Here is a 26,659-nt window from a genome sequence, read left to right on the forward strand (position 1 = left end):
CTGCCGGGGCGTCACGGTCCTCAGGGCTCCTTCCGTAACCACGTGTAGCAGGCTGCCCCACTCCATGGGGAGGACGCTGAGGCCAGGCAGGGGAGCCGCCCATTCCCGCACTGGACCCCGTGGGCCAGGTGCCCTCCTCTACTAGTAAGACAGTCCCAGGAGAAGGCAGGACAGCCTGGAACTGGAGCCCAGAGAGCCCTTGTGACCTATCAAGATCCCCCAGCACATCTGTAGGAAAACCAATCAGGTTGTTCCCAGCCCTTTGCTCCTTCAGTCCTCCCTACTGCCTAACCTCAGTCTCGCCTGCTGCTGCCAAAACCTGTTTCCCCTCACCAGAAACTGCCGCCCTGCGAGACCAAGCCAGTGAGCCTCCAGGAGATCGTGGCGACCCAGCAGAATGGCTGTGTGAAGAGCGTGGCTGAGGCCTCAGAGCTGACCCTGGGCCCCACCTGTCCCCACCACGTCCCCATCCAGGTGGAGCAGGATGAGGAGCCAGCTGCTGCCAGTCTGGACCACTGCACCATTGAGATCAGTGAGCTTGAGACCAACGTCTGAGCCTGCGGAGCTGTAGGGGCCAGGGCAGGCCTCCAAGATTAGGGGCCAAGGGCAGGATCTCAACTCACGGCTTTCCTGAGCACAAGGACCAGGCTCACACTATCTTCCCCCCACCACTTGAGAGACCGGAATGAGAGCCACTTGACGGAACGTGGAGTCTCAGAAAGGGGAAAGACTGCACGTGGGAGCCCCAGCTGGAGAGTTACAGGCAGGCGTAGCCCAAGCCCCGACTGTAACATTTGCATCGTGTTGGCCTGTGAGGGCGGCAGGCAGGGGTACGGTCCCCACTTTCTGGAGCACAGAGTTGAGGCTCTGAGAGCTGAAAACACTTGCGCCAGGTCTCAGAGCAAATAATGTCAGGGCCAGGACTCTAGTTCAAGGCTTTCAAGCCTCGGCCCCTCCCTCCCGGAGGATAGGGATGCCTGCAAGGCCAGATGCCGAGAGAGAGGCTCTGCCCCTCCCCAGGAGCCCCAGAGCCACCACTGCTTTCAATTTATGAAGACACAGCAATGTCCTGGTTCTGCCCCAGCTGTGTCCCAGCCCAGGCCAGCCCCCACCCTGCCCCGTAACACGTGGCCTCAAACAAACTGCTCTCCCCAAGGATGGGCCCAGCCTAAGGCCAAGACCGCTGCCTTCCATGTGCCACAGCCCGTCCCGTCTCCTGTCCTACCAGTTATCTCTCACAAAGCTCACCCAATGTGGAGACGAGGATGTCTTCATCAGAGCCACAGGGCCCTTAGAAACACCAGGGCTAGACTCCCATTGAACAGGTGGGCTGGCCGGGACTGGGGAGGCAGGCTCACCTGGGATGCTTTAGTCAAGCTACCCATGTGGCCCTGGGGTCAGCGCTCCCCCAAAGCCCGTGTGATGAAGTGGAGTTAGATTTTCTATTCCCTTCTGTGTTTGCAAATTCAGTGATGACTAAATAAAGGTATTTTGTTTTTCAATCTTGTGGGCCTAGCGACCATACTCTGGCCAGCATTTCTTTATTGGGCTAATACAGGCAGTCAAAGAGCAGACTGGCCTGTCTGGGCAGCCAGAGTACAGACAGGGCTGTCCAGGAAGCCAGAATGTCAACAGCCTTGTCCGTGTAGCTGGAGTGTAGACAGCTCTGCCTGGGCTGTCAGCGTGTGGACAGGCCTGCCTGGGCAGCCAGCATGCAAATGACCCCATCCTGGTGGCTGGAGTGGGGACAGGCCTGCCTGGGCTGTCACATGCAGGAGGTAGAGTGCAAACCAGGCTGCCCAGGGGCCTGTCTGGACGGCCACAGTGTGGACAGACCACTCTGCCCGCAGCCTGGGCTCTGCTCTGCAGGCAGGGCCCTGAGGTCAGTCCTCACAAAAGAAACACATTTCCTCAGCCAGCCTGGCTCCTTTCAGTGAATGCTTTGCTTTAAGGAGGGGATGTGCCCAAGAAGTTTCCAGACTCTCCCTCCGTCGTTCTCCTCAGCCCCATGGTGCCTCCAGGAGGCTCACAGGGGACACAGAAGAGCCCTGGCCACACAGCCTGCTCTGGATGTACTCTGGGGAAAAGATGCAGCCCCAGGGTCTTGCACTGTGGAGCCCTGGAGACACTGAAGCTGGGCGAGGGGAGGAGCCTTCCAGGGTCACTCTGAGAATCAGGAGGGTACCTGCCTCCCAGCCCCCACTCCTAAACTACTTCCCTCCTCCTCCCAGGGCCATAGTCTGAGGAGCCCAGGAAGGGCCCCCGGCTCCCCCTCCCACTGCAGGGCTGAGGGCTGTAGTATCCACCATGGGAGCATCTTTCCTTCCTTAAGGCCCAATCACCTAGGAGAGGTCAGATGTCAAGCTATCCTAACTCCCCACATGGTGTGGCCTGGCTTATTGGCCCCTTCCCTGTGTCACATCTCTAAGGGCCTTGGAGCAATGGTATCTGCTCCACACAAGGCAGGAACCTGCTCTTTCCTGGGCTTGACAGGAGCATGCTTACACACCTGCAGTAGTGAGGGGCCACTACTTGCTGGGCATCTCATCCACTGTGGGGCAGCTCTGCCCGTCAGAGGTTCTTCTTTGCCCTAAGCCGGGTACTGCCTTCTGGTCCAGCTCTGGCCCTGCTGGTGGTGGTGGTGCACTGGGCATGTCTGCAACCTCTTCCCTGGGCAGGTCTGCAGAGACCAGAGCCCCAGCTCCCAGGCCTGCCTGCAGCCCCTTTCCCACTCCAGCATCCTCTATGGGACAGACCCCATCAGGAATGCCCACTCAGTGCACAGGAGCCCTGAGCAGCCTGAAGCCGGCAGGTCCTTTGTTTGGATGCTCAGACCCTGGGAGTGCAGAGTGAGCTCACGGCCTAGTGTGGTGGTCCCAACCTGCTGACCTCCACCCAGCTGAGGGGCTGCACCTGCCTCCAGGCCGCCTTACCTGCAACTAAACCCTGCGTCCCTGGACCTCTGCCTGTGTGATTACTTTGTGGGCCCCAAGACCTGAACTCTGCACTGACTCCTGCTGGTCCAGAAGGTGCTGAGGTGCTTGGAGCCTGCCCACCCGGCCAGGCATGAGCCCAGCACCTGGCAGGAAGCGCACATAGACACGGCCACAGGCTGCCAGACTGGGGTAATGCTTTTATATTAGTTTTTCTGTAACAAGAAAAATCTGCTTTGAAGTTTTTATCATTTTTTTTTTTTTCCTTAAAAAAGAATAAAAAAAACCAAAGGCACCCAGAACTCCCCTCAGGCCCAAAGAATAAAAAAGTTCTCTCATCGGTGCAGCTGGGCCCTTCGCTCTTGTTCTGCCCAGCCCCATGGCCTCCGCCTAGTTCCAGCCCAAGGGCCCTAGCGGCCCCAGACCTTCCCTCTGGCCTCAGGGGGGCTGGCCCATCAAAGATGTGCCTGCAGCCGGCCAGGGCCTGGCGGGGAGTGCCGACCCCAGTGGTGGGGAGCAGGGTGGGCGGCCCAGGGCAGCAGTCCTGAAGGTTCCTGTCCCCAAATGCAGGGAAAGGAACAAAAGCCAGCTTTTGTGAATTCCAGAGGGTGCAGGCACCTGGCCGCAGAGAGGATGGAGGTAACTCTGTATCTTCCGCAAGGGACAGACGGACGGGCAGACAGTCAGACAGCAAGCTGCTCTGGCCATTTCTGGCTGGGGCAAGAGCTCTTGGCGGCATAGGCCAAGGAGGGCTGTTTGCATGTGACTCGTGTATGTGTGTGTATGTACATGTGTGTCCACGGGGCAGAGAACAAGCACCCATGAGTGCCAGGGCAGGTCAGACCCTTCATCGAGTCTGCAGGACTCAGGGGGTGATGGCGGTGTCGGGTGTGGGGCGAGTGGGGCATTTGGAGGATGATGTGCAGCCGTGTGGTGTGTGTGGGTGTGGTGTCTGCATGTGTCTGGCTGCGGATGAGCTGCGGGAAGGGGTGGGTGTGGGAGACTGGGTCCAGCCTGTGTGCGGAGCGGGGGCCCGGCAGGTGCTGCGCTGGGTGTGTCTGTGAGAGAGGCAGAGTGGGGACGCACAAGGCTCAGGCACGTGCTGCAGAAAGGCTCCAGCGGTCCATCATCCTGCAGAACATGCGGGAGAGTCAGGGGAGCCCAGGGCAGACCCGCCAACCACGACCAGCCTGGGACAGGTAGATTAGAGCTGGGGGCTCTGGGAGGGTCAGGCAACTGCAGGCCTGAGGGGGAGGTGCCCCGGGGGTCCAGAGCCAGCAGGTCACCCACTAGGAGGTGCTCCTGGGGCGCCTGGTGTGGACTGGAGGGACTTCGGATCTCTCTGGCCTTCCCAGGGCCTCTCCTAGGGTCCCGCTCAGCACACCTGACCGCGGCCAATGTCCTCTAGAGGGGGCAGATCTTCTCCACCCCAGGATCCAGGGTACCCCTCGTGAGGGCCACAGCATCCTCACTGAATGGCCAGTCACCACAGTCGCTGACCCCTGGCTCTGCCTGAGGACAATGCATGGAGAGAAGGGGCTCCAGCTTCATGGCCCAGGGCCCCAGGAGTCAAGTAAGATGACTCCCGAGCACTGCCTCTGGGCCTGCCCTCCACGCTTGGATAGCCAGCCCAGCACACTGCTCTCTCTGTCATCAGCTGGACCCCTTTCCCCACCTCCCTCTGTCATCCACCCACGGTATCCTCAACCCCCCTCAGGCCTCTCTCTGACCCAGGCCCCACTTCAATTCAGCATCTGAACAGTGGCCCAGTGGCCTCCTCCCATGGCCACACCCTGGCCCCAGGACCCCCAGGTCAGCTCACTCTGATTCTCCCTCCTGACCACACCTCTCCTCCTGTCTACTCGCCACCACTGTGTCCACTCTCCTACATCCCCCCCAGGAGATCAGCCCTTCCTGTCTGCACCCTCTTCCCTTCCCAGCCTGACCCCCAGCCTCCACGAGGCGCCATTCTCTTGCCAGTACCCTCAGTTTCCTTGTTCCTTGCCCTCCTGTCCCACACACCTGGCCAAAACCCCAGGCATGGATGGATCCAACTGGTCATCGTCTCCACACCCACCCCCGTCTGCTGAGCACCTCCTGCTGCACAGAGAGGTGTGCATCAGGCAGATGTGACTTCACGTCCAGCTACCAAGCCACTAATCTGCGTGTAACTGCAGCCACTCGGTCCTCTGTCCTGCTGCCACAGTGAAAGGAGCGCTGACCCTCCCGCCCAAGCCAGTCCTTCCTCCTGTTTCCACAGGGATGGCTACACCCAGCTCTCTTCTCTTATATTTTTAACTCCCCCCTCCACACTGCCCCTCCCCATCAGCCCTCAAGCCAGCTCTATTCCTTAAAAAAGGCATAACGTGAACAGAGCCCTGCCTGAACTTCACACCCCCTTTCTCACCACCACCCTCTTTCATCTCTTCACAGTCAAACATCTTAGAAGTGTCTACACTCTCTGGACCCTCTCCTTTCCAGCCGCTTTCTCCACCCTCTTTGCCCCTGAAGCTGCTCCCCACAAGGTCCTGGTGACCTCCTTGTGGATAAATCCGGTGAGTCCGTGGCCATGCTCGGCTCCATCAGTCTGTCAGAAGCACGGCTGATTCCCTCTACTTCCAGAGAAGCCTGTGCGTGGAGGCATAATGGGCATGCACATGTATGTGTGTGTGCACGCGTGCACACAGGGCACGTGTGCCTGGGGAGGCATGTGCGCATGTACTAGCATGCACACATGTGCATGCAATGGTGCACCTGTCCTGCATCTGTGAATGTGTGATGGAGTATATGTGTGTTTGTGCGTGCACATGTGTGGTGTGTGTTTGAGTGTGTGCTTTGTGCATGTGTGTACATGTTTAGACATGGGCGTGAGCGTGGGTACATGTGGGTTGGTGTGCTGTGTGCATGTGCAGTTGTTTGTGTTGCATGTGTGTGTAATCACCCTCTGTTCTGGGCTGTCTGCATTTCTCCTGTCTCGGTGCCCCGGTGCTCTGTCCCAGCTCCTTCCGCCGTTCCCCTCCGGCTGACCATGCTCGCGCTCTCTCTCTCTCTCTCTCCCCCAAGGCGAGCTCCCCCATCCTCCTATGGCCTCAGTGATTGTTTCAAGGCTGATGATGCCTGGACCCCCATCTCCAGCCCAGACCTCGCTCCTGAGCCCCAGACCCACATATCCAGCCCACCCTGTGCAGCTCCTCCAGCGCCCTCCAAACTCATCATTCCCCCCACCAAACCTGCTCCTCCTAGTACTATCGTCCACCTGGAATTCCAAGCTAGAACTGGCATCTTGTCTTCTCCCTCACCCCATGTCCAGCAGGACTACTTGGGCTCCTCAAGTGTGCACCCCCAGACTCTGTTCAGGCCCATCTGCTTGTCTGCATCCTCAACGCCCGCCCCCAGCATCTCTGGCTTGGATACAGCAGTAGCCTCCTCCCGGGTCCCCACATTCATTCCCTGCTTCCACCATCCCAGCCCCTGTGCCGGTCCCATCAGGGATGCATCACCCTGCATGGAGGCCCCCGGCACCGGCCGGCCTCCCACAGGTGCACTGTCATACCCGACCTCTCACTCAGGGCCTGAGCATACCAAGTGCTCTAACAGATTTGCAAAATGAATGATGAAGCAGGGGACAGAGGGTGAAGAAAGGACAGAAAGACCTAGACCGGGGGCAGGGGCAGGAAACTGGTGAAGCAGGTTAGCGCACCCCGCACAGACCACCTACCTACATCAGATCCAGTTACCCTGTCACTACCACCTTTCCTCTTCCTCCTCGTCCTCCTCGTCCTTGTCCTCCTCCTCTTCCTCTTCCAACCGGCCCCGGTCCTTGGAAACGTCACCATACTCATGGTTGCCTTCTATGTCCAAGACCTGCAGGTGCTTCAGCCTCCGGAAGGCACTTTCCACCACAGAGCCCACGGCCAGCTTGTTAAACCTGTGCAGGCCACCCACGTGGGGTCAGCGCCGGGGCCTGACCGTGCCCCACACTGACCCAGCCCAGAAGCGGAGCGGAGGGGACGGGCCCTCCAGGAAGACGCGTGGCAAACACCAAAGGAGGCGGCTCAGGACCACAGGTGTCACAGGGAGCTCAAGCTGTTCAACGTGGCTGCTGCTGGGGGGTAGGGGTGACCCAGGGCAGCGGAGGGAAGGCCTCCCCCATCTGTGCTCTCACTATGATTTGGGGGGGGGCAGACACAGACACCTTCTCTCTGCCTGCCCTTTGGCATTAACCTCTAGGCCTGAGGCTCCTGCGCTGCCAGCCTGGAGTCGCCTTGGTGCCAGGTGTGGAGGGGCACACAGACAAGGCCAGGGCCAAGCTGGGCCAGGGACACACTTGGGTTTGGGAAGGGGGAGGCTGGGCTCTGATCTCAGGCCCCCTCAACTCTCTGCACCTCAGTCTCCTGCAGGAGCCGAGAGGCACAGGTCACACTCACCCCGACGTCACCCAGCCTGGCGTTCTGGGTCACAAAGCCCCTGGGAGTGCACATACTGCCTTACTCTGATCTGTCTCCTTCTCTCTGACTTGGGGGGTGGGGATGGTGGGAAGAACCACCCTGGCTCTGCTGTATGGAAGCTCCTTGGGTAGCTGGGTCCCCTGAATCATTCTAAACCCCCAGAACCCAGCGAGGACCTGAACATCTGCTGTCCTGGATCTGAGGCCCAGGCCCAGCCTGGCCAGCTGTGGACACATTGATCACCTGTGCCCTCTGGGCCTCAGCCTTCCCAGCTGTAAATTGGGAAGATGCTTTCTGTGGTCCCTTCCTGCCACAGGAACATCAATAACACCCACATGCTCTGCTTTTTAAATCTTCCAAAGCCCTCTCACAAACCCATGAACCTCACGAGGCCTGGCCAGGAATGTCCCCACCCTTGAGCGCTGAGGAAAAAGGGGCTCAGTGGGGTTCTGTGATGTACCCAGGGTCACACAGCTGGTCAACAGGAAAGCTAGGCTTCAAATACTGACCTCTACCTGCAAGTGGTTCCCATGTGCCCTGACTATCCTGCTGGAGCCGGGCCAGTCCCCAGAGGGGCACGTGCAGGGCCCCAGAGGACCTCCTACCTGAGAAAGATCCCTTTGAGGTTGGGTGTGGAGTCAAAGGCATTGGCGGGCACAGTACTAATCTTGTTGTTCTGCAGGTACAGGTACTCGAGCGACTCGGGGAGCCTCTCGGGGATATCCGTGAGCTGATTCCCGGCGATGTCGAGCAGCTGCAGGGGTGACCAGGGGAGCCAAAGCACTGAACAGCATGCCAAGCTCCCACCAACCCCAGAGCCTATCTAAATCTCATAACCCTGTGAGGTGGGGTCTATAATTATCCCCATTTCCAGATGGGGAAACAGAGGCTTAGAGAGGTTCAGAGATCTATCCCAGGCCATACAGCCTGTACGGGCTGGAAGCCGGTGCGCCTGACTCCGAACCCTTGTTCTAATTGATGTACATCCTACTCCGCTCCTTCTGCCTTCCCACAGGAATTCACGGCCAAGATGTCTAGGTGTCAATGTCCTCCCTCCTTAACACACCTGTCACCACCATCAGACTAAAGACCCCAGAAGGGCAGGGGCTAGGGGTCCTCCAGTCTTTAAATCTCACCTCAGTGGTGTCAGATGAGGGTGGAGATGGGGCTGCTCATTCGTGGATCTCAGGGCCATGTGGACAGGGGCCAGGGGCAAGGGTTCAAAGCCCACAGTGACCGTGGCATGGCAGCCAGGCCCCAGGCTGGCCAGTCTCAGAGTCACCACAGGCCTAGAGTCCAGGAAGCAGGTGGCCAGGAAAATGGGGTAGTTTTCCCAGGGAGAAGGACGCACCTGCATCAGGCAGGAGACCCGGATGTGCCCGGGCCCGACTCACTGCCTGCCCCTCGGGCTGTCAGCACCCTTGTCCCGACACACACCTGTGCAGCCACAGGTGGGCTTCCATCATCTCTAAGCTCCCTCCTCACCCTGACGGGCTGGGGCTCCGGGCCAGGAAACTGGGGGCCATGAATCCAGATGCAAGATTCAAGGGGGGCACTCGCTTCAGTCACCTGAGGGAGCCTCCTTGTCACCTCCCCTACCCAGCAGGGCTCCCTGCTCCCCACTGGGTTCCTTCCACATGGTTCCAGCACTTCCTCATTCATTCCAAACATCCTCAGTGCCTGCCCATGGGCACTGGGGACATGGAATCCACTGAGACGCTGCCTCTGTGCTCAGGAAGCCAGGCTGACAGGGGAGATGGACGCAACAATCTGACAATAGCAGCAGTGGAACTGGGCTGTGATAAGGGAGCCTGGGGGAGGGGCCCGATCCAGCCTCTGATCGAGGGAATAGACGGCAGCCAGCGCAGGTGGGGGCTCTGAAGCAACAAGAGCAACTGCTTGCAGAAAGATCCAACAGTGAGAGGAAGAACCCCCTCCACCAGACACCCCATCCCCGACTGGACTCACCCAGGCAGGCATCTAACATGCCCATCACTGGTGGCTTCCTGGAGGAGGTGACACTTTAGCTGACTCCTAGGTATATTATAAGCTCTAGGAGGGTCGTGACCCTGGATCTGTTTTATTTCCCTCTGGGTCCTCAGTTCTAGAGCTGTGTCTGCACATGGTGAGGCTCGGTACAGGCTTGTGGAATGAATGAATGAGTAGGTGCCACCAGGGTGGAGAAGGTGCTTCCAGCAGAGGGCACAGTATGAGCAAAGCCCAGTGCACCTGGGAAACTGAGACACTAGGCTGGGAGCAGGGGCAGACTAGGCCTTGAAGGCTGTGGCAAGGGTGCTGGTCTGGGTTCTAAAGGCAGTGGGGAGACACAGAAGGGTCCTGGGTGGGAGTGTTAGGTGAGCATGTTTTTTTCAAGATACCCTCTGACTGCATGTGGAATCTAGGAGTGCAGAGCTCCTAGGAAGCTGGGGTCCAGGCAAGAAATGGGGAAGGCTTGACTTGGCGGTATGAGCAGTAGGGATGGAGAAAAGTGGAAAAATGGGGAGATGTGATGGTGGAGTTGGCAGGGTTTAGTGACAATGGGCGTTGGAGGGCAGACAGCGTGCAAAGGGGGTGTCAGGGCAGCATCCACGTTTCCTGTGGACACCTGGGTGGATGTTGCCCCCTTCAGCGAGTTAGAAAATGCAGCAGAAGGAGCAGGTGTGGAAGAGAGGATAATGGGGTTTGGGCCCCTTAAGAATACCCAAGGGAGACTGGCACAGGTGGTTGGATCCTGGTGTCTGGCACTCGGCCGGGCTGTCTGGGTTGGGAGAGACCCCAGCTGCTCCTGCAGGGCCAGCTGCCAACCCCCAACTCCACCCTCAGGGCTCTGCCCCACCTCCCAGCCTCCCACTCTCAGGGCCTCTCCCCTGTACTCCCCTCAGACATCCCCACCCTAACAGCTCCCCACACAAGCATGTACTATGCACCTATCACAGCGAGGGTCCTGGTGCAGCAGGAAACACAACAGACTAAAATGCCCGCCCCTTGTTCTAGCAGGAAGAGCAGACAACAAACAAGCAAACCGATGATCTGTTGTCAGAAGGGATGAGGGTTATGAAGAAAAACAAAGCAGAGAAAGGTGGCAGGCGGTGAAGGAAGACCTCCCAAGGAGCTTATATTTGAGCAGAGCCCTGAGGAAAAAGGAAGAGCAAGGCCTGGGGACATCTGGGAGAGAGGGGCCTGGTAAGGCAGCAGAGCCTCCCAGGTTTCTCTAATGAAGTTCCCTTTCCGCCCCTCATTGGGTCAGCAGGTTTCACTCGTAACCAAGGAGGCTCAGTTCACATGGCCAGATAGCCCTCCTGTCTCAGACTCTGGCCACGGGTGCCACGCCCACTGACCAGTCCCAGAAGCCTCAAGTACACCCCCCTAGACTCTGCAGACTGGTGAGGTCAGCACCCTTCACGGGCCTGCCGTCCTCCCCTGCCCCAAGCCCAGCCTTCTCCAGGCACCTATCCTTTGCCCACAGGTGGGTGAGCTCCACTCTCCCATGCCACCTGAACTGTCCCTGCCCCCCAGTCCTCCTGAACAATGCCCAGTGCCCCCCGCACCTGCAGCCATGACCTCCCCTTATCCCCACAGGGCTCCTCAAGCTTGTCTCTGCAGGTGGTGGGTTCTGCCTAGCCATGCCAGCTGAGCTCTGCCCTGCGCTCCTGTACCGCGAGCCCACCATACCCTGGGTATGGCCCAGACCCCCTACCCTAAGGCCCAGCCTGCCCAGCGGGTACCTCCCTCACGGCCCAGCCCTTCTGCCCACCCCTCACCTGGGCCCAGCAGATGGGTGGGCTAAGGGCAGCAAGACCAGTAGCCCCCCACACCGGCACGGCCCTGCCCCCGCCTCGCCCCGCCCCCTCACCTGCAGACCAGCGAGGTCGGCCCAGGCACGGGGGGCCAGGGCCCGGCTGCGCAGCCTGTTGCCCGTGAGGTAGAGCTCCCGCAGCTGGGCCATGCCGGCCAGCGCCCCGCGCGCCAGGGCGGCCAGCTCATTGCGCTTGATCTTCAGCACGTGCACGTTGCGCGGCAGCCCGGGCGGTAGCGTGCGCAGCCGGTTGCCTGACAGGTCCAGGGAGCGCAGCAGGCGCAGCTTGCGGAAGGCATCGCGGTGCACCTTCGGGCTGGTGATGCGGTTGTAGCTGAGGTTGAGCTCCTCCAGGAAGTAGGTGGTGGCGAAGTCGTCGCGGCCGATGCCGGTGATCTGGTTGTGCAGGATCATGAGGGTGCGCACGCGGCGGGGCAGGCCGCTGGGCACGCGCTCCAGCGCGTTGTTGTACAGGTGCACCGTGTGCAGCCGTTTGAGGCCCTGGAAGGCCCGCGGGTGGATGCCCTGCGCGCGCAGCTGGTTGCTGTGCAGCAGCAGGTACTCGAGGCTGCGGATGGGGGTCAGCACGTCTGCGTCCACGCTCCGGATGGCGTTCTTCTCCAGGTGCAGCAGCACCAGGCTGCGCGGCAGCCCAGCCGGGACCCGCGACAGGTTGTTGCTGGACAGATCCAGGTACTCCAGGCTGGAGAGCTTCCTGGAGGGAGGCGGGGGATCAGGCCAGTGGGCAGGAGCCCACACGGCACTTGTTTCCAACATTATTCCCAAGGGAGGTGTGGCGGGGGACCTGCCTCTAACTCATCCCAGCTCTGCCGCTAGCTGACTGGGGGACCTCAATGCTCTCCGAGGCTCTCACTGGTTTGATTCAATGATATATTGGTATAGGAAGGATCTAGCATGGTTTCTGACACATATGAGTTTATTTGAAGACTAATTGTTTAACTAACGCCTTTTGTCCTTTTAGGCTACCCAGGCCCTAAAAACTGAAAATAGATTTGCTTTCAACAAGAATGTTTGAGTTTCTATTTTGTACGAAGAAGACAGCCTCTGCAAACATTTCCTTGCCTTACTAGAATTTTGGCAGGCCTTACATATCATTATTCTTGGGGACAGAAAATGTCAGTAAAGGCAAAAGTCTCAAAGTTCCCTCTCTGTGGAAACTGGCCAGGGGCAGGTGGGCAAGGGCCTGGCCATGTGAGCCCTGGGAAGGGCTTCCTGGGTGCCGAGCTCACACTGAGGGCCCAGGTAGGGGCTCACCAGAAGGTCTCGTTGTCCAGGCCCTTATCAGTCAGGTAGTTGTTCTGCAGGTACAGCTCACGCAGGTTGCTCAGCTCACTGAAGGCCCCTGGTGGGATCTTCTCCAGCTTGTTGTTCTGAGAGGTGGGATGGTAGGGAGGGGTGCATGAGGGACGGCCAAGGGGCAAGGGCAGAGCCTTGGGATGAGGTGTGGACAGGGGTCTGGCGGAGCCACGGGGAGGGGCCCAGGCCTAAAGTACTCCACGTGGGGCTGACAGCCAGGTGCCCGGGCTTCTGCTTGTTTCTCCTCAGCAGACGCTGTGCCCGCCGGCACGTGCTCAAGGCCCCACAGCCTTACTGCTGTGCCCATGTGGGACTGGGCTCTTCCCCTGCTGTGGGTCCCTGCTCTGGCAGTGCTCCTCCCTGCCCTCTCCCTCCCACCTTGAGGTGCAGCTTGTAGAGGGCAGGTGGCAGGTGCTTGGGCACGTGGCGCAGGAAGTTGCTGGACAGGATGAGGATCTCCACGTTGCTGGAGCCATTGAACATGTTGTCCGGCAGCCCAGCATCCGCCAGCTTGTTGTTGTGCAGGTACACAGACCTAGGGGATGAGGCACAGGTGCTCAGCCACCCAGGCCTCCCAGCCCCGGCACCATCTCACCTGGTGAGGCTCCAGACCTTGCTCAGTTTGGGCCTGGGGCCCAGGGCACCCTCCTCCCATCTCAAGAATCTCAGACCCCGCCAAATCCAGTCCCCTCTACATAGCCGAGGGGACCAAGGACCCACCCCCCAAGTCAGTGGAAGAAACAGGATTTCCTGACCCCAAGTCCCTGCTCCTCCATATCCTTCAAGGTTCTCAGTTGTTCCCCTAGTGTTGCAGCCCTGGAGTCCCTGCCTGTCGGCTTTACACAGCTGGCTCTGAGTTCTGTGGACTTCCTGAGAACGGTCCTATCCTTATCACCTCTTTGTCCCTAGTGCCCAGCACAGGATCCTGGCTCAGAGGAGGTGACCCCTCATTCATTCAGCAAATATACAATGAGTGCCTCCAGGTGCCAAGACTGTTCTAGATCCTAAAGATATAGCAGTGGACAGAACCAACAAGCCCCTGCCCTCATGGAGCCACCATACTACAAGGAGAGAAGATAAGGAACAAGAGAAATCCATAGGCAATATAGTTCATTCTTGCTGTGTGGCCTCTCTTGGGCCTCAGCCTTTTCATCTGTGGGAAGGGGCCATGCACAGCAACTCTGGCTCCTCCAGTGAATGGAGAGAATCGAGGTGACAGATTCAGGGACAGAGTGGCACCGGAGGTTGTCAGCACCTTCCCTCCCCAGCACCACCCTGCGCTGCTCACACACCTGTGCTGGGGGCCCTCACTCCTCCCAAAGCAGCTCTCAGCGAGGGATGGCTCTGCCTGTTGAAAGATGCTCCCTTCCCCCCGGGGGCTGGGGAAGGAGGGAAACACCCTCACTCGGCTCCCTGCAATTCCCCAGACACCACCCTCTGTCCTCGCCTCCTGTACTGATTCCTCCTCATCTTTTAGGGGTCAGTCTTCCAGATCCTGTGCCCCTGCAGCCCTGGGCGTCTGTCACCGCAGCCCTGAGCATGGGGCATCATGCCTGCTCTGCACAGCATGCCCCTCCTCCAGGGCCTGTCTGGGCCCCTGGGCCCCACTCAGGGCTGGCAGCCTCTGCCTCAGCTCCTCCCCTTTCTCCAGCCTAAGCCCAGGGCCCCCCTCTGACCTCTGACCTCAAGTTTGGCTTCTGGCCAAAGGTGAGCCCGTAGATCTTGGTGAGATAGTTGGCGGCAAAGTCCACACTGATCAGGGCGTTTGGCAGGAACCGGGGTGCCAAGGTCAGCTGGAAAGGGAAGAGTTGGGTAGAAGGACCAGTGGCAGGTCAGAGGCTGCCGCTGAGTTACGCTACCTGCTGCTCCTCTGAGCCCCTTCAATTCGTCTCCTCCCTGCAACCAGAGCCATCTTTCTAAAATCCCCAATAACACAAAATCAGAAACTCTACAGCTCCCCATAGTCCTGAGCTTGGCATTCAAAGCTCTCCAGCCCGTCCCCTGCCCTGCCTGTTCTCCTGGTCTCTCCCCTCATTGCCCCCCGACACTGGCCCTCTGTGCAGCCACAGTGAGCACCCACACTTCCCCAGACCCGGCTCATAGTGTCTACCCTTCATTCATGCAATAGTAGTCCCTGAGTCTGCAATATTCCAGGCACAGTTCCAGGCACTGGACGTGTCCTAGGGAACAAGATACAGAGATACCTGCTTCCACCTCCACCACCAGAGCTTACATCCTAGTAAATAAACAGGAATAAAAGTATCTGAGAGTGATCACTGCTCTGCAGGGAATTCAAACAGACTGATGACAGAGAACGACTGGGTTGGGTGCTTGGAGAACAGGTAACACTTAAGGCATGACAGCACCCTCAATGCTGTCTGCCGGGAGAGCACCCACACAGCAGGGGCAGCGCGCAGAGGCCCTGTGTGTGGGGTCTGCCAGGCCTGGGGGTGAAGCGGAGTGTGAGGGGGCCAGTGGGGAGATGAGAGGCAGGCGGGCCCAGACCACACAGATCTGCGGGCCTCGGGGACACGTGTGGGTTTCTTCCTGGGCCGAGGGTGAAGCCACAGGAGGGTTTTAAGTGGGGAGGGGAGATGGAGAGGTAGAAGTGAGGCACGATTTTGTAAAGCCCCTCTGGCTGCTCTGAGGAGAAGGGGCAGCAAACGAGGAGGCAGGGGCTCCACGTCTGTGTCCCACTGCGGGATGGCGGTCCTGGGCTGGTGGGTGGGGGAAGCTGAGGGCCTGCAGTGGGACCACACGTGCGTGAGCGAAGCACTCCTGGATTTGTGGCTCTGACCAGTGGTGTTGCAGGTAGTTGGAGATGCCCTTTCCAGAGGTGGGGAGACAACGGGATGACTGGGGTTTGGGGGCTGTGGCAGGAAGCACCAGTTCTACTTCTGTTAAACATCTGGGGGAGATGCTGAGGAGGCAGGTGGACCTTTGAGTCTCAAGTGGGAGTAGGGGAAAGGCTGGAGACCGCCTCTGGACGTGACCATGATGTAGATGGGTGTTACAGACCAGGGAGGAGAGACAGTCTCCTTGAGAGTTCAGAGAGAGGGGGCCAGGACAGAGGAGCCCTGGGGCAGGCCAAATATCTTGAGGTTGAGTGCCTTTATGCCTTCACTCATGCTGTCCCTTCTACTGTGGTGCCCTCCCCCTTGAGGCCTCTGGCTGAAATCCTATTACGCTTCATGGCCCTTCAAATGCCATCTCCTCCAGGAAGCCCTCCAGCACCCCTTCCGCCTGGGGATGAGCTCTCACCCCACTACGCCGACGTAGGTCTCAGCCTCTGCCATTATCTGACCGCTCTGAAGCCCTGGGTCTGGGCCATGTCTGAGCAGCAATAGGAACCCAGCAGCCAGCCCAGAAGAGGCCCTGGTGAAAGTTCCCTGAGCTTAGCCCCCCGACACCCTGCCCTCCTGCAGGCCCCTCACCTTGTTATTGGCCAGGTACAGGTAATTGAGGTTGGTCAGATGCTCAAATGCCTCCTCCGGGAGCCCTTCAAAGGACAGGCATCGGTCAGAGCCCTGGATGAAGGAGACGCTACAGGGGAGCACGTGAGCACTGACCGCCCCCGCACCCACCCCACTTGCCAGGACAGGGAGGTACTCCCTGGGGCAGGTGTGGCTCTGACCCCTTCCCAGCCCCTCCCAACAGGCCTGCCCAGCCCCTTTTCCTTCCCCTGGCTCTCAGGGGCCCAAGCTGAGAAGAGCAGATGGGAAGTGTCCACTGAGAAATGACTGATCCTTCACCTACTCAGGGCAGCCTGGGTGGGAATGGGCCCCCGTAAGGTCAGGCCACAGGGCAGAGGACCTGCCAGGAAGGAGTGCTCCCTGGGGGCAGCCGCAGAAGGGTCCTCTTCATACCCAGCCCCACAGCAGGGCAGGGCAGGGCGGTGGCCTCTGAGCTTCCACCCCACCTGGCCCTCCCCTGCCCCATCTGGCAGATGCAGTGTCAGAACTGGGCTGTCACTGGGAGCCCGGCCAGGCTGGCCCTTCTCCAGTCCTGAAGTCGGCCTCTGACACTCGGTTCTGGGCTCCCAGACCCTCAGATGCTGGGACTCACCCAACTATCTAACTAGAGGGAACAGTTACATAAACTGTGCAGCATCCCTCCGCAGAATACGCTGTGTAAAATAATAGCCACGGCGAGTTTTTAGCAACATGAGATTTGCGGCTGAGCTAATTGCTAAGTGAAACAAAGCAGTTCTAATAGTTATAATATCCATACTATCAGTCCAGCTCTGAATTTAAAAACACAAAGAAAAAGGACTGGACTGAATTCTGGTGATGGCTGTACAACATATGAACTTACTAAAACTCATCAGATTGTACCTTTAATTCGGGTAGACCTTATGGTATATAAATTATGCTTTTTCTTAAAATGGAAAGAAATATACCAAAATGTCAATAGTGACTAAATTCCAAGTGGCAGAATTATGAGTGGGTTTTTTCTATTCCATTTTATTTTCTATATTTCCAAATTTTCTACTATAATCAGAAACTATTTTCATCATCAGAAAAATAACTTTTTAAAATTTGAGGACTCTACACTCTTTGATTCTAAAGGCCTTCTGTGAACTGAAGAGTCTGTGACTCTTCAGGCCCTGGAATCTCAGTTGCTCTGAAGCCTCTCCCTTGATCGGACTCCCAGGTCTCAGAAACACCCAGTGGCGGCTGTTAGGCAACCACAGGGAGCCCCTGCCATGGGGCCCCAATGCCAGCCCAGCCTAGGTCTGCTCTTTCCCATATGCCAGGGTCTGCAGGGCGGGGCTCTCCCCATGGGCACCCAGTTCCTTGCCTGGGGTCCTGGTCCCCAGCTCTGGGTGATCCCTCACCTCGGGAAGTCAGGCGGTTGTTCTGGAGGTTCAGAGTCTCCAGCCGATTCAGCCGGGAGAGCTCCCTGGGGTAGATCTTCTCCAGCTGGTTGTTCTGGGGAGTAGGGGGATGGGGGCGGTGAGGAGGCAGCATGAGGGGGTGGCCAGGACTCCTGCCCCATTAGAGGCCTGCACCCACCCTCAGCCAGAGTCCCAGGAGCCAGTCCCTCTGTTGGGCACTTCCCTTGGGATTCTGCCCCTTGGTGGACAAACCCTGGGGACTGGCTCTGAAGCAGGCCCAGATGTGGGCATTGCAGGCTCAGCGGTAACCACAACAGAGGTGTGGGTCCCCCTTCTAGGAGCACCGTGCACACGCACACGGGCATCCACAGGCAGTTCAAACTTGGAATGTGGTCTACCCTCCACACCTGCTCCCTGCATATTCCCACTTAGTGACAGGTGTCCCAGCCCATTCTCCCCTCCCCCAAGCCAGAAACCACTTTTAGTTCCCTTTCTATGCCCTGTAGACCCCACTTCCTTTGGGATGCTTTAAAACCTGGGTCAGGTACCACCTCCTCCAGAAGCCTTCCTGGGTTGGACCAGGGGGCTGGATTAGGAGCTGCCCTGGCTTCACAGCACTAGTCCTTCTATCTCTATTTGTTATCTCTACCTGTTTAGGTCTCTGCCTCCCTCACAGACTGTGAGAGCCTCAAGGGCAGGGCATGTTCGAGACCTCCCTACATGCCCAGCACCCCACATAGGAGCAGAGGCATACAGCAGGTACACAGGAGCTATTTGATGAATGAAGCAACAATAAGTGCTGCCCTCAGCTCGTCCCTTTCCCTCACAGGCTACCCCGGTCTTGGGCTCCCACCACTGGCCAGCCCAGACCCCACAGGGCTACGTGGCCGTGGGCCGGCCGGTCACTTTCCTTCACTGGGCCTGGTCTCCTCTGGAAATGGGTGCGACAGACTCTCCCTCTCCCACAGGGCTGCTGGGCCGCACGAGGGTGTCATGGGCGCACCAGCGCTCCCAGAGTCCCCGTCTGGAATGCCGTGTCCCACTTCTTGAGGTTCTAAAATCTAGCCTGTGCCTCAGCTGGGGAGAGCACTCTGTCCCCTGAGCCCCCAGGGCGCCCCGGGGGGGGTCTGCTTTGCTCTCACTTTCCTGGCCTGTAATGGAGTCTGAGGTGCCCTGTCTGTCCAGAGGGTCAGCTGCCGGGCAGGTCTGTGTCTGTTCTCAGGGCCTGACTCTGCTGACAGGGCCTCAGCCCAGACTCCTCCCGTGAGACAGAGCAGGTCATGAGGTCACTGTGCTCTGTGCCTGGGACGCGGGCCGGGTGGAGCCAGCCTCCTCGAGTCTGACCTGCCCTGCGTCTGGGGGATGGGGAGCCCCGGGCAAGAGACGGGGCTGCGGCGGCGCGGGTGGTTCTGGGGCGGGAGTCACCGTGTGGGGGGCGGGCCCTGGTGACCGCTGGCGCGGCGCCGGCCTCACCTGCAGGGACAGGTGGTTGGTGTGCTCAGGCAGGTCCCCCGGGAACTCGCGCAGGTCGATGCCGCCGCAGTCCACGACCCCCTCCTGGGAGCAGGCACAGTCTCGGGGGCAGTCGATGGTGGGCGGGCCGCGCCCCGGCTCCTCAGGGCTCAGGACCAGCACCGGCTCCTCCTCCACGAATTCATTCTCTTCAGGGCTCAGGCTGTGGGCTCCACTTCGGCCAGACACCGGGGCCCTCACGGCGAGCCCCGGTCCCAGGTGCAGCTGCAGCGGCAACAGCAGCAGGAGCAGCAGCGCCCTGCTCCGGGCCATGGTGCCTGCAGGAGGGGTCAAGTCAGACCCACCTGGGCGCCAGGGCTGACTTAACCTGTCAGGTAGAGCAGGCAGGGGGCCAGGGCCCACGAAAGTCATAATGGGGCCCTCCAGGCCACAAGGCAGAGCCCACTCTGGACCCTGTCCTCAGCATGCATCTGACCTGCTGGCTGCCGCCCTCCCCTCCCACCCACCCCCTCAGGGCTGCCCTCTGGAGGGGTCGGGGTGAAGTGAAGCCCTGTCCTTAGGCAGGTCTGCAAAGCCTCCCACAACCCTCACCGGGCCTGGCCTCAAGGAATCTGTACCCCCATTTCACAGAAAGGAAAGCTGAGGCCCAGGAAGAACTGTGACTTGCAGGGCTTGGCCTGGACTTTGCTGAGCTCTCGCTGCCCTGGCACAGGCAGTGCTGAGGCCCTGTCCCTCCTCCAGCAGCCACAGGCCATGGTGGGCCAGCACCAGCAGGGTGCGTCCCAGCTCCTCAGCTTGCCATTCTAGGATCTTCAGGACGTGGCCCTATCTCTCTTCCAATTCCCCCCCTCACCTGCCCCGCTTACACAGGTCTGTTTAGTATAGTAGCTCCTCCCTCCAGGCCTTTGCATGTGCGTTCCTTCTGCCTAGAACACCCTCCCCCTCCCCTGCGCAATCAGCAACTTCTCCAAGAACCAACTCCAGTGTTAGATCCCCTGAGATAACTCTGAGATGTCCCAGGGCTCTGCATCACTTTGTTGCCCCAGGGCTTTGCATGAGTTCGGTTGGGTTTTGAATATGTGATGTTGTCTTTCTCCCACACAGGGATGTGAGCCACTCTCTGTCTCTGTGTGCCAGGCACAGAGTAGTCATTAGTGAATGGAGCTGCTGCTGCTCCCAGAGCCCCCCAAGTCCTGTTCCTGCTTACACCCTCAGCTGCCCTCACCAGGGCCAGCTTTGCTCACGTGACCACTGCCATCTGCAAGAGACCACTCCCCAGCATGTTCCTTAGGGATGGCCTCAGGCCATTGAGGAAGATGCTGGGGTTTCATCCTCCAGGCAGCCATGGGCGTGGCTTGGCTCTGGGCTGGTCCCTGGAGCTCTCCTTACAGGAACTCACTTAGAAAACATGTCTGGGGTGTGGTAAGTTGTAACAGGTGGTAGCTCAGGTACACTGACTCTGGAGTCATACACACCCCAGTTCAAGTCCCCCTCTATCACTTAGTGGCTCTGACCTTGCTGAGCCTCAGTTTCCTCATCTTACAATGCAGATAATATATCTAACCTCAGAGCTCCAGGGAGGAGTCAGCAAGATAGCAGATGCAAAGCATCTAGCACCCATTAGGTGATGAGGCGCTGCTATCACTGCTGCAGTGATTATGAACGCAGGTACAAGACAAGCGTCCAGGCCTGGGGGCACCTGCCGCTGTCTGAGCCTCTCTCCCCACCGTTAGAGCAGGGATCACAACCCAGAGTGGTTAGAAGGGTCTGACGAGATGCTGGGCCTGGGAGGGTTGGGCACACTGGGAGCTTGATGATGACACTGATGTCTGGTTAAGAAAGCAGGCTCTGGAGCCGGAGAGCCGGGGCTTCGAGCTCGGCTCTGGCTCTTATCAGCCGTGTGACTTTGGGCAAGTTTTGCCACCCTCTAAACCTCACCTTCCTCACCCATCCATTGGGCGGCCACAGAGCTGTCCTACTGGGGATACTGTGAGAGTCAGTGGGATGCACGTACTGCACACAGTAAGTGCTCAATAAATGTTAGCTCTCTGCTAATTAGCTCTACCACTAATATCTGATCCATGGGCACTGTTCACATCCCAACCACACTGCTCTCCGCTTCAGAAGCCCCTGCTTCTTCCCTTTCCCGTGTAGCTCCTGATTGTGCTTTTCCGGTCCAGTCCCAGGCCCACCTCCTCCCAGATGTGGCCCTCCTCCTCCTAGCCTCCTGTGAATTCCTGCTGCCCTGTGACTGCTGTGGTATTTCAGATACTGCTTTGCCTTACTCGTTGGCTCAGCCAGCTCTCGAAGTTGAGGCCCCATCTGCCCCAGCCCTGTGCTGGGCATGGAAGATACAGGTAAAGTACACAAGGCCCCTGCCCTTTGTTGTCAGGAGGCAGCAGACCCCAGTACAATAACCACGGCCCACCAGACTGGATGAGTTCTGTAAAAGGGGCCCCAAGGTGCACGAGGCCCCAGAAAGAAAGCTGTGAGGAGAGAGAAGAGGGCTGGCAGCCTGGATTGCTTGACCCTATAGGTAGGTCCAGAAGGCCTAAGCAGACTTGGGCCCCAGCCACTGGCCCAGCAGAGCACCAGGGAGCCCAGCACACACAGCTCCCAGGTTCCATCGGCAGCAGTGAGCGATGCATGCTGCAGCCTGGCCCTGCCTGCCCTACTACACCCCTGCTGCTGCATGCCCTGACCAAATGGGCAATAAATCCTTGGCCAGTCTACAGACCATCATTCCCAGGGCACGTTATAACCCCCCAGCTAGGTCAACAGCCTTCAGTCCCTGGCGCCACCAGCATTACACCAGAGTCTCCCCACCCTGCCTGCCTGCCTGCCTGACCCCACTGCAGATCCAGACTCTGGGAGGCGGAGTATGGGCACAGGCCCAGGCCCCAGATTCAATCAGGGCAGGAGGCCAAGGAGAAGGATCCTCCCCACATACTCTGTACACGCACCTTCAGTTTCATATCTGTAAAGATCTCTAAACTGTATCTGTAAAAATATTTATATTAACATCATGACCATATTGAAAATGTTATCCTCACCACTTTATAGATGAGGAGCTGAGGCCCAGTGGGATTGGCCAATGTAACACAGCTGTTAAGTGGCAAGGCTGAGCTCCCAGCCTGAGTCTTAACCACAAAGCCATGAGGCCCTTCCCTGGGCCAAGCACAGCTGGGCACCAAGGGCCCAGACAGACAACTCAGGTATGTCTGCTATCCTTAAAAAGCTCACACCTGCACTGTCGGATGTGGTGGCCACATGTGGCTACTGAGCACTTGAAATGTGGCTACTCTAAATTGAGAGGTGCTATAAGTATAAAATGTAGTGTACGTGGATTTCACACACTTAGTACAAAAAAAAGTAAAATATCTCATTAACATTAATGATATCTTATAAAATATCTCATTTATTTTTATAGTGATTACATGATAATATTTTGGATATTTTGAGTTAAATCATTAAAGTTTTGCCTGTTTCATTTTACTTTTTTAACGTAGCTTCTAGAAAATTTTACATTACACACTTGTGGCTTGCATTTGTGGTTCACATTATATTTCTAATGGTCAGCGGTGGTCTAGACATTATGTGTAAATTAAGTATTATAATCCCAGTGTCATCAGAGGTGTGATAGAGGGAATCTAGCATCCACAGGGACCCAGAGAAGGCCTAGGTGTGCCTGAGGCCTAAGTCTGCCGGATGCCAAGAAGACTTCCAAGAAAAAGTGATGCTTTATTTAGCCACGAAGGATGAATATCAGGCAAAAGGAAAAGGGTGATACAAGCAAGGGGGTCAGCATGTGCAAAGGCCCTGGGGCAAGAGAGCCCATGTTACCTCTACAAAGCTCACTAGAGTGTCTGGTGTGGTGTGTAGGGACTGGGAGAGATGCAAGTGGGCAGCGGCCACAGTCCAAGCCAAGAAAGAACTTGAAAGCCAGGTTAGGAAGACTGACCCTTATCGTAGGAGAAATGAGGAGCCATTGAAGGGCTGGAGTGTGGCATAGGCAGGTTTACGGAGGGACCAGTGGGGAGCTCTCAGAGGCTGTGCAGTGGTGTAGGCAAGGGATAATAAGCCTGGTCTGGGCAGAGGGAGGTGCTAGGCTGCAGGGATGGAGAGAAGGAGGTGGATTCAAGGGAGAGGGAGGAAGAACAGACAGGGCTTGGAGAGTGGTGGCCCCAGTGCCACGTCCCCCTCCTCCTAGCTTGGCCAGCCACCCTCAGGATGTTGGGATCCTGGGCAACTCCAGCTCCATCACCTAGTTTACTGTGTGACTTTGGCGACATCATTGACCCATCTGAGTCTCAATTTTTTTAGTTTCTCTAAGAATGTGGAGCAAGATAAGCCCCCAAAGCCCCTTCTTTGTGCCTAGCCATGTTGGAGCTGGGTGTGGAAGAACAGAGGAGAGAGCCTTCCTAGTCTCTGGAAGTCCCCAGAGTGAGGAATCCCCCTGGTGAACAACAGCAAATGCTGAGCGAGAAGGGCAGCTCAGTCCGTGGTGAGTTGTTCCAATCCTGACTGCTGTGTGAGCCTGGACAAGTCACTTCACTGCTCTGAGCCTCTGTTTACTAGTCTAGGCAATGGAGATGAGAGCTCCTCATGAGGTGTAAATGAAACGACGTGCCCAGCTGATGCTGGCACCCAGCAAGTGCAACATACTTGGGGTTACTGTTACTGAGGAAGTACCTGGGACCCACTATCACCTACCCATCCACTCACCCCAGGGAACCAAACCTTAAGGTCCTGAACTGCTTAAGTGGGGGATTAAGGCAGGACTAGAAGAAGGAAGGGGAAGGGAGATCCAAATCAGGAGGTAGATCCTCAAACCCCAGCACCACCTTCCTTCTCCACTCAAATTTAGTAAAGATTTGCTGACCACCTGCTCTGTGCTGGGCCCTGAACAGCTGTTTCTTATTGACTATAACAGAAATCCCAAGACTAAGAGTTAGTTTTCCTATTTTGCAGATGAGGAAACTAAAGCACAAAGAGGCTCCCACTACTGCCCATCCCCAGCAAGCTCCTACTCAAACGCTCCTGCCCTGGGAAGCTGCTCCTGCCCCCTTGGCGGGGTTAGGGAGGTCCTTGATGCTCCCACAGCACCCTTCAGGGCTCAGCTGAGCCTTCACTGACTCCCCAGGCAAGGACCAGGTGCTCAGGAAATGTTTGCTGAATGAAGGAATGTATTTGTGGAAGGCAGAGTTGGAAAGAGCTACAGCATTATTATCTGGTCTGATTCCCTCAGTTTACTGATTAGTATTTTAAAGGCAAGGCCAGGATTAGAATTTGTGTCTTCTGACTCCTGCTCAGAGCCTTGAGCCAGTCTTGAAGACTGAGGAGGAGGAGTTCTCCAGGTGGAAAAAGGGGAGGAAAGGCACTCAGGGCAGAGGACAGGGCATGAGCAAAGGCACAGTATGGGGAGGGCAAAGAGGGAGCTATGTTTAAGGAAGGGTAACAGGGAAGGGAGGTCCAAGTCTACAAGGGCATCAGGCACTCTGCTAACGGGTTGATGGTAGGGAGCTATCAAGGGTTCTAAGCTCTTATGGTTGGAGCTCTTACGTAGGACTCTACCAGGCCTAAAGGTGCCACCATTAGTCACCCCTGTCCCAAGATTCAGTTAGAAGGGACAAAGTATGCTCCCACAAGATTTCATGAAAGCATTCATGTGAATCTGACATTTCTTAACTTGCACTCTAGTTTAGAATCGGCTGGGCCCGGGGCCCTAAAAGGGGACATGACCACCCAGGAGCTCCCGTGGTGCCTTGTGTAGCTGAGTCGACCACAGCTTCACCTTCCCCAGCCAGCCCGAAGTCGTAGGGCAGACGCTCAGGTTGCGTGACCCTCCGTCGTTCCGTGATGCCCTGCAAGCGCAGGGTGCGTATCCTTCTGCACCTCCCCAGAGCGGATCGGGAAGGTCAGTGCCGCACGCATGCACGCTTGTGTCTGCTCCTCTCCTGAAGTTCAGGCTGCACCTGCCTCCCACCCCCAGCCTTGGCCCCAGCCCCGGGGGCCGCCAGGAGCTCGCCGACGCCCCCTCTTCCACCTGACGGCGCATCAGGTATTCTAATGCCACGATCTTATCCTCAGCCCAGGCCAGCCTGGCGGTTCAAAGACCTTCAGGCTGGGGGCTTTGGCCGCTTTCGCCGGGGGGCGCCGGCCTCGCCCCCCACCCCGCGCTCCGCGGCCACCCCCCTGCCCCCTCCTCAGTCCTGCTGTCCCAGCGGGGAGGCAGCCGGATAGACAGACAGACTGACACCAGGCCCCCAGCTGAGAGCTCTGGCTCAGCGATTGCGCGGCGCGGGGCCGAGGAGCCAAGCCAGGAGAAGGTCGGGAGGGGGACGCACGGGCTGTCCGCGCGCCCTGGGGGCAGATCTCTGTCCCTCTATAGGCTTCAGTTTCTCTGTCTGTAAAGAGGTCGAAGGGTGGGCTACCTGGGATGAGCTGACGTGGAAAGACACGGGTATACTCAGCGCCCAGGCTCTAAGTACAGGGGTCCTCGACCCTCCCCGGTTCCACCTGCCCCCCACATTCCCTGTTGCCTGCCCGTGTCCTTCCACTCCACCCCCCACCCCATCCGCCCTCAGATTCTTTCCAGATGTGCGCAGCGGGAGGGGCCGGGGCTGGGACCAGCCTCTGGCCGGAGAGGAGAACAGGCCCCTGCAGGGTGGAGATCGCGGGGGGTCGCGCCCCCGAGGGAGAGCTCTCCGGCCGCGCCCTCCGTGTAGGGCTCCGACCGAGGGGGCGAGATGCGCGGCCCCGCCGGGCCAGCTGCTGGAGCCGTCGCACCAGGCGGGAAGTCCGAGTCCGCTGCCCAGCTCGGCCCGGCCCTCGGCCCACCCGGCCGCCCGAGCCTGGTACCTGCTGCGCCCCCGCGCCGCGCCGCGCCCCGCCGGCCGACCGCGCTCTCCCGAGTCTCGGCTGCGCTCCGCTGGCGCGGGCTCCTTCCATTCAAGTCCAGCCGTGCGCTCTGCGACGCAAGTTTTGTTGTGGGTTTTCTCCTCCCCGCCTCTCACCCGCCCCGCGCGCATCTGCTGGACGCCGGCCTCCTCCGGACACAGGCGTAGGGTCCCCGCAGGCGGGGGCAGGGGAGGGCCCGCCTCTCCCCGCGTTGGACTGGGCCGAGCACCACTTCCCAGGGAGGCAGTGCCGCCGCACGGACCCCTCACCCGCTCTCCGCCCTGGCGGGGCCGCCGTACTCCCCCCCACCCCCGTTCCCCCGCCCCCGCTCCAGGAGACTGGGAAGGCGGGGTGTCTAGCCCGCAACGCTTCCTAGTTCCCAGCCTTCCCAAGTGGGACTGGACCCCCTCTAGGCCCCAGCACCTGAAAGGAGGGCCGGAGAGAGGGCCCCTTCCACCAAGTGCCTCGTAGCTCTTCCTTCCTCACGACAGAGGATTCTGCAACCGCTCCAGGCGCGAGTACCTTTCCATTCACTCTCCCACCCGGGGGTCCTGGGCCGTGGCTAACGGGGCCTCCAGCCAAGACCCTGCTGGGCCCCTTCCCGGAAAATTCCCCCCACGTCCACCTCGGCCATGGGCCCACAGCCTGCTGAGCCTTGAAGGACGATAAATTGCGCTGGGAGTAGGGTGCATGCGGATCCCAGTCGCAGTTAGACTAGGGGGGATGACCCGTGAGCCCTCGCGGCACCATACTGCTCCCAGGAGCTGAAAACGTTTCCAAGTCAAGGAGCATTAACTACTAGCAGCTGAAGCAACACCGTTTGGCGCCAGGGTCTTTGGTGGTAGAAGGCGGTCAGGCTGGGTTTAGGTGGTACTTGGCACCTCCACGGCCTAACAAGGCTCTCCCCCATACCTGCTCTGGCCTGTGGACAGAGCACCCCCAGCTACCTTACGTG

General features: G+C 58.5%; 2 protein-coding genes across 4 annotated transcripts in view; one reads left to right on the forward strand and one right to left on the reverse strand.

The window, feature by feature from the left end:
* SLC1A7 (solute carrier family 1 member 7) overlaps positions 1-3,030 on the forward strand; it is a 50,742-nt gene extending 47,712 nt beyond the window's left edge. The window contains exon 11 of the mRNA XM_082429927.1: positions 337-3,030. Coding sequence (XP_082286053.1) covers positions 337-555 — 219 coding nt within the window. The 3' untranslated portion in view covers positions 556-3,030. The remainder of the gene's footprint in view (positions 1-336) is intronic.
* Positions 1-25,991, reverse strand: part of PODN (podocan) — a 50,087-nt gene extending 24,096 nt beyond the window's left edge. For 2 of the 3 annotated variants that reach the window (XM_082429776.1, XM_082429777.1), the window contains exons 1-10: positions 25,666-25,991; positions 18,805-19,121; positions 17,332-17,425; positions 15,929-15,993; positions 14,178-14,287; positions 12,873-13,029; positions 12,453-12,568; positions 11,235-11,892; positions 7,987-8,135; positions 6,652-6,861 (exon numbers count right to left, since the gene is read on the reverse strand). In XM_082429776.1, the coding sequence (XP_082285902.1) occupies positions 6,678-6,861; positions 7,987-8,135; positions 11,235-11,892; positions 12,453-12,568; positions 12,873-13,029; positions 14,178-14,287; positions 15,929-15,993; positions 17,332-17,425; positions 18,805-19,116 (1,845 nt within the window). In that variant the 5' untranslated portion in view covers positions 19,117-19,121; positions 25,666-25,991 and the 3' untranslated portion in view covers positions 6,652-6,677. Of the gene's footprint in view, positions 1-3,113; positions 4,065-6,651; positions 6,862-7,986; positions 8,136-11,234; positions 11,893-12,452; positions 12,569-12,872; positions 13,030-14,177; positions 14,288-15,928; positions 15,994-17,331; positions 17,426-18,804; positions 19,122-25,665 lie in introns of those variants that run through there. The other variant, XM_082429775.1, reaches the window with a different exon arrangement.
* Positions 25,992-26,659: the final 668 nt, after the last annotated feature.

Source organism: Balaenoptera physalus (assembly GCF_965194825.1).
Source record: "Balaenoptera physalus genome assembly, chromosome: 1".
Classification (NCBI taxonomy): domain Eukaryota; kingdom Metazoa; phylum Chordata; class Mammalia; order Artiodactyla; family Balaenopteridae; genus Balaenoptera; species Balaenoptera physalus.